This window comes from Dermochelys coriacea, chromosome 3, assembly GCF_009764565.3.
Source record: "Dermochelys coriacea isolate rDerCor1 chromosome 3, rDerCor1.pri.v4, whole genome shotgun sequence".
Lineage (NCBI taxonomy): Eukaryota > Metazoa > Chordata > Testudines > Dermochelyidae > Dermochelys > Dermochelys coriacea.
In genome coordinates, this window is record NC_050070.1 from 186,991,358 (window position 1) to 186,998,651 (window position 7,294).

Here is a 7,294-nt window from a genome sequence, read left to right on the forward strand (position 1 = left end):
AGGAATTATATTTAGGACATTTAACAAAACAAACATCTCCATGGCCCTTACAACTGGCCATGTGTCCATAAATATATTATTTTCTAATTAATCCAAATCTTCTAGACAGTCCAAGAAAATATTTTGCATTTTAATGGAAATCCCTACACCTTCTGAATAAGCTAGGTAACAGGCAAAGCCAAAATAAAATATTCTGATTTAAATTTAAAACACAATTTCATTTACTATAGACTCAATGTTCTGTGTATTGCTGTTTTTCTGCTATCCTATACAGTAATCTGACAATTGTGAAGAACGTTTTATAAATCAATGCTAACTAGTACTAAATAACAAGCAATTTATAATAAAAATTTACTTGCCCACACAAGAATGTGCATTTTTTGCTCATATCTCCTTGAGGTGCCCTTCAGAAATGAAAAATCTAGACTCTATAAACCCAAAGACTTTATTTTGTGTAAGTAACATATGTATCCTGGCAACAAGTGCAGAGTAATCTATACCAGACCTCAGAAGGTTTATTTAGCACATTAGCACCTGTCAGCTGACAAAGCTGACACTATGATTTTTTTTTCTTACATTTTTTTTCTAGGTGAACTTAAATACACAATTGAAAAAAAAAAAGCAAGTAAACAAACAAACACACACCAGCAGGAGTTTCACCTTTCCAAAACAGAATTTATTTACAAAAAAATTCCCTGCATGGACCAGAAAAAAGGAAAACCACTGGGGGGGGGGGGGTTCGGAGGGAACCCCCACAGAAATTGATTAATCTGGGAATGTTTGTTTAAAAAAAAATTGAACAAGCCGTGTCACTTAAATAGACTTCATCGTCACTCACTGCTAGGTTAGGGCTGGCAGACTCAGTCACTGGTGGTAAGTTAAGGAGGCGTTTGGAGTCACTTCAGTGTAGACCACATTCGGCCTCACTGGAGAAGGAAAGTTTGGAGGCAGAAAGAAGAAAAGCCATAGAGACGCTGCCTCTCAGGGAACGAGGGAGACTCCCTCTCATAAGCCCGACCCATGGAGCAATGGAGTGTCAATGCCTGGGGCTTTGCCAGGCTAGGAGGCTGTGGTGGGGTCAGTGTTTGCGGGTCGCTGGACGGGGGAGTTGTCACATTTTCTCCCCTTCCCCAGTCCCGTTGTCCCAGCAGCCAGGCCCAACCCTGTGAATGTGTAAGCCGGGTAGCGACCGGACGGGGTGGGAAGGGCACCGCAGGGGCCAAGCCGCAGGCCCCCTTCCCAGCAGGCAGGGCCTAGGCCTCCCCGCAGCTCCTGGCTCCGCTCTCACCGTCCGACTCGGCCCGCACCAGCAGCGACATCCCCTTGAGCCGCTCCACGTAGGTGGAGGAGACGTGCCCGGTGCCCCTGTCGTCCCATTGCCGGTCCTCATTGAGAGTATAGACCTTCACCCGCCGCCGGGTGTCCGACATGGTGGAGCCCGACCAGGGCTTCCACGCCGGCTCGCCGCCTCCGCGGGGTCGGGAGTCGCTCACGGGCAGAGCGGGATCTTTAATACTCCACTTTTCATGGCTCCCTGAAGAGGGGAAAGTTGAGCCCCCAGCCCGGCCCCCTTACTCCGCGCCGCAGCCTCAGCAGCTACTACAGCGCGGCCGCCATCTTGTAACCCGACTCTCCTGTTTTCTCTTCCTTTCAGCAGCGCGTGCCACGGGCTCCACTCGCAGGGGCTACGGTGGCCGAGAGCTCACGCGCTGCTGCTCAGAGGACGGAGGGGGCGGGCTATAACTACCCGCCCTTGAGTCCGCCTTCCCCTCTCCTATAACGACCTCCCACCACAGATCTCAGCCCCTTCCCCCCCCCCCACTTTCAAAGTCCAGGGACAGAATCCACCGTCCCCCCTTCAAAGGTGCTGGAACTAAGCATGCAGTAGCACCCCGTCTTGAAGTAGGTTTCAGAGTAGCAGCCGTGTTAATCTGTATCGGCAAAAAGAAAAGGAGGACTTGAGGCCCCTTAGAGACTAACAAATTTATTTGAGCATAAGCTTTCGTGAGCTACAGCTCACTTCATCGGATGCATGCAGTGGAAAATACAGGGGGAGATTTTGTGTACACAGAGAACATGAAACAATGGGTGTTACCATGCACCCTGTAACCAGAGTGATCAGTAAGGTGGGCTATTAGCAGGAGAGGAAAAAAACAACAACCCCTTTTGTAGTGATAATCAAGGTGGGCCATTCCCAGCACTTGTTTCCATCACAGAGGGTTCACAGTTTGCTTCAATGGCTCTCAGCACACACACACCCATACAAATTGTTCCAGCACCCATGGACATAGTGCAATCATTACCCCCGCCCCCCAACAGTCACTGAGCCCACTCCTATCCACTCTATGGCCCCTGAGCACACTGTCCCCATGAACTAGTCCCCCAATGACACCCCCCCCAGCATGGACCCCAATGGAATCTAACACCAGCCCCTGAGACACTTGCTGACCCACCTCTCTCCCCTTCATGGGGGCTCTGATGGACCATAACCTTGTCGTGGTAGAGAGGGTTGTGTGGGCTAAAGACCCTCAGGGCAATCATACTCCTGGTAGAGTCCCCCTTGGAGAGCAGGTTGGAGGCAAGGCTCCTGCCTATCCCCTGTCCAAACTTAACAAGATCCCAACGGTGGTCCATATAGAGGACCTTTTAGTACTCTGCATCTGTGAAGGTGAGTGAGGGCTGCAGCAGGAGGGAGGCCCCAGGTTGTCTTGGATCTCCTTGCCCCTAGGTCAGGGTTTTCCTCCTGCCAAGTCATGTGGTCACCACCTGCACACCAGTTTCCCCACATTAAAAGATTTCACACGCAGGCCTCTGCCAAAGGGCTCATACCCACACAATCTCTGCAGCAACGGACAAGTGGCGGTGAAGACGAGCAGTGATCTGGGAGTCTTTAGTCATAAATCTGCACATAGGTGACAGCCATGTGACAATAGTCTCGTGCTTGGATGAGTCAGAAGTGCATTTCGGCAGCAGAGGCTGTGACTGAACAGGCCTTTTTAGAATCCCCTCTGCACATCCAAACATAGGCTGTCTCATACTCTTCCGACTGGATCGATGCATCCAGTGGGATCACTCAACTCTGCAGCCGAAACAAGAGATATAAGAATGAATTTTATCACCTGGAATGTCCATACTCTTATGGACTCTCAGCACAGTGAATGCCCAGAAAGAAGAACTGCCATAATTGCCAGAGAACTGGCAAGACTCAACATTGACATTGCAGCTCTTAGTGAGACCCATCGGGCTGATAAGCGCCAATTAAAAGAGGACGGAGGTGGCTACACTTTCTTTGGAAAGGAAAGCCACCTGAAAAGAGGCGCATTCACAGGATTGGCTTTGCCACCAAAAAAATATAGCCAGTCTGCTTTTGGAGCTTCCTGGGGGGGGCGGGGGGGAATCAGCAAGCGTCTCATGACTGTTCATCTCAAGCTCGGCAATAGCCAATATGCTAGTCATCAGTGCATACGCCCCAACACTGATGATGAGGAAGACAACAAGGAACAGGTTTATAGTGCTCTTGATGCAGTCTTCACAGCCACACCTAAGGCAGACATACTCAATCTCGGGAGATTTCAATGCCAGAGTCAGATGGGACTCCCAACTCTGGAACAGCACACTAGGCAAAGAAAGGGTGAGAAATGTAAACCCCAATGGTATTCTCCTCCTCAGAAAATGTGTGAAGCATGACTTGCTCATCACAAATACCGTCTTTAGGCAGAGTAACAAATTTAAGACCACCTGGAAACATCCTCAGTCCAAACACTGGCATCTCCTTGACTATGTTATAGTCAGAGATTGCAAGTCACAACCTCCATGGAGAACATGCTGCTGGCAGCTCCTCAAAAGGCTCTAGCTTGAGCCTCTCCACTGATCTCATCTACAGTAGCATCCTTCTGTCCACATGCCAATCTGTTTGTTAACTAAAGCCTGGTCTACACTACAAAGTTAGATTTACATAAGTCACCCTGCATCAACCTATTTGTGCATGTCCAGACTCAAATTTGTCTCTAACCAATGCTCTGCTAGTGACTCAGTAAAACCACCTCCTCAAATGGTAGAGCCACAGTCAACCTACTGAGGTTGATGCAGTGCAAATGTAGAGACACTGCAATCCTGGGTTGACCCTAGCAATCCTCCAGCAGTTGTCCCACAATGACCATTCCCTGCCACAGTGACCAATCTGGTCATAATTTTAAATTCCACTGCTCAAGGGTCACAGAGACAAGAAGCCACTCTTTCAATCCCCTAGAATGTTTTTGAAATACTTTTCCTGATTGGCAACTTGGTAAGCACACCTAGCAGCTCACCTTTGTTGTGTGCAAATACCCAACCGACCACGCTGGTTCCATGCAAACAGAGCGGTGATATTACATGGACTCCTGCCTGGAGTAGACAGGAAGCATTGGATCTTCTGGGCCTACGGGGAGAAGAGACTGTGCAAGCACAGCTATGGGCCAGCCAAAGAAGAGTGCATGAAGAATTCAGGCAAAAGGGCATGAAAGGGATCATCAGCAGTGCTGCATTAAAGCAAAAGAACTTGGCCTGGATACCATAAGGAAAAGGGAGCACAACAGACTTAGTGCTGTGCCACAGATCTGCTACTTATACCACAAACTACATGCCATAGTTGGTGGAGACCCCACCAGCACCCAGCAGACACTGTAGATACCTCAGAAGACCCTGAGATAAAGATCCCTGCCACGAACAGCAAGAAGAAAGGTGGAGGGGAGACACGGTGGGGACTCCAGCCATGCTGTGAGTGGGGACTTGTGTGAGACTTCCGCCACAATCTAACCAGTCCCCATCCGGTAAGACAGGATGAGCCTGATGAAGGCAAAAGGAATGCATGAAGTGCTTTCATGCACTTTCTTTACAATGTTTACATTTAAAGATGGCGTCTGGCCGATTTCCAAGTTAACAAGAGAAAAGGTATCAACTTTTCATTTTTTTACTTATATGAGGAGGAGGTAGAGGCACAAGAAACAGAGGTAGAGTTGGCATCTGCTTTTCATTCCCCCGTTATGTTAGGCAGGGGTGGCCATACAGAGCACTTTGTTTATGTGCATAGGAATGTCTCTTTTATCCACCTGAGAGATCTTGATAAACTTTCATGGAGACATTCTGTAATCCTCTCCTGAAGCTTTCTAGGAATGGCTGCTTTTTTTCCCCTCTATGGTAGAACACTTTGCTATGCCACTTTAACGAGTTTGGCTAGCACCATTGCAGTAAACAAGCTAGCAGCATACAGGCCTGGGCAGCTTTGGTAATGCCAGTAGCAGCTAGGTTTTCTGTGACTTTGGTGTACCTCAGGAGTAAGATATCAGCTAAAACCACTACCACCTGTGGAAAATAGTGCCAATATTCAGTGCTCTATACTTCTATCCATGGAATAGATATCTAAATTTTATTAGCTTCACACAACAAAATCCTCCCCTACCCCTCATCCCTGCCAGGCTGTACTGACCATGGCTGGGGCTTGAGAGCAATGTTCTGCTGAGGTGCTCCACAGCTGAAGAATCAATAAGCATTTCTTATTAAAAGCATTTATGGGAATAAGGGAAGGGAATTTTAAAACTTATCTTTCCCTTATGATGTAAATCCAGGGGCACACCTGTTTTTAATCAACACCTTCTAGCATAGTGACTTTGAGGCGGGCGCCCTCCATGGCTGCAGGATGCCTGACCCTGATGAGGAAGAGAATGTAAGGACTAGGGAGGACATATTCTGTGAGATTCTGCAAGGAGGTGCTGCATCATACTGTGAACAAAAGGCTTGGAGGGCCAATATTACCAACAGTATGAGAAAAAGAGGACAGAAAAAAAAAGGCAGAAGTCCCAGCAGAACAAAGAGCAGGAAATTTGGGGTATTCTCAGGCCTCAAACCAAAATGCTGCAGACCATCGTTGATCTATGGGTCCAAAAATCCCAGACTCTCCAATCATTTACACTCCTTGGGATAACTCTATGGTTGCTGCTCTCTACACCCCACCAAATACCACATGGCATCATGGGGCCACATCATTACCTCTACAACTCCACATCTGGGGGCAGCAAGGAAAACCACAGTTTCACACACACACACACACACACACACCACACACACCACACACTGACCTGCGAGAGCCATGATTGGTGCACGTGAAGCCACACGGGACTACGTTTGTTTGCTCAGAGGGACAATGTTGACTTCCTTTATAATTTTAAATTTTCATGCCATTAAGCTATGTTAAAAGTTTGTATAACATTGCCTATGGGGTTTTTGCATGTTAATTTTCTGCACTCTCTTCTTCCACCCAAACTATTTTTGGAGAATCAAATAATCTTTATTAGTTCATAACAAATATTACAGAATGCACAGCAGTAGTCAAAACGAACAATACTTGTCAATGCACAACAAGCACCACAGAATCATAGCTTCAGGGAAACACTCAGTCATTTATAAAGGTACAGCAAGCACTACATAGTTCTTTTCAGCACCCAAAACTCCAGGCCCAGAAAATAATCCAGGAAAAAACACTACTGTGGCTGATTGTGAAAGTGCTCTTTTCAAAGCCTCCTTCAACTGCATAATCTACATTGGGCTCTTGTAATAACCCTGGTGGTCTGGCTATTCAAACTCAGACCTCCACTCCAATCGCCAACCTCAACCCTGATGACAGCTTCTCCCCTTGCCTCACAGATATATGCAGGACAATAGGCCAGTCTGGGATATTTTCTCACTGAGTTCAAACTAATGAGCATGGGCGGCAATTGACTCCTGCATTTGGGGAAGCTAGGCTTGAGCGCTGGAAGCTCCCTAGAAGGGGGTGGGCACCATGACCCGAATCGTGGCCCTGCCACTCTACTCCCTCCTGAGGCTCACTCCTGCTTGGCCTCCTTCCCCTGAGACCCCCGCCTACAATCCACCCCTGCTCCACCCCAGGCCCCGCTCCTGTTTGTCTCCCCCTGCCTGTTCCTCCCCACCCCTTCCACCCAAAGGGAGATGGGAAGAGGCGGAGCAAGGGTGGGGCCTCAGGGGAAAAGTTGGAGCAGGGGTGGAAATGGAGTAGTGTAGGTGGGGCCACAGGGGAAGAAGACGAGAGGGAGTAGGGCCTCGGGATGGCAGCGCTCCAAAGGCAGTGGGCCAGCGCGCCTCCAAAGGGAGGTGCAACCACATCCTGTTTGGGGAGGCTTAGCCTCCCCTGGCCTTTTATACCCACCGCCCATGCTAGTGAGTAAACACTGCCAGTGTCCCTTCAATCTACGACAAGCACATGCAACCGTCATTCTGCACCTGCTGAGCCAGTAGCTGAATC

General features: G+C 48.5%; 1 protein-coding gene across 6 annotated transcripts in view; it reads right to left on the reverse strand.

Moving 5' to 3' along the window:
* Positions 1-6,950, reverse strand: part of PPP4R3B (protein phosphatase 4 regulatory subunit 3B) — an 85,620-nt gene extending 78,670 nt beyond the window's left edge. For 2 of the 6 annotated variants that reach the window (XM_038395590.2, XM_038395588.2), the window contains exon 1: positions 1,289-1,713. In XM_038395590.2, coding sequence (XP_038251518.1) covers positions 1,289-1,430 — 142 coding nt within the window. In that variant the 5' untranslated portion in view covers positions 1,431-1,713. Of the gene's footprint in view, positions 1-1,288; positions 1,714-5,087; positions 5,128-5,464 lie in introns of those variants that run through there. The other 4 variants (XM_038395587.2, XM_038395586.2, XM_043512331.1 and 1 more) reach the window with 3 other exon arrangements.
* Between the last annotated feature and the right edge of the window lie 344 nt (positions 6,951-7,294).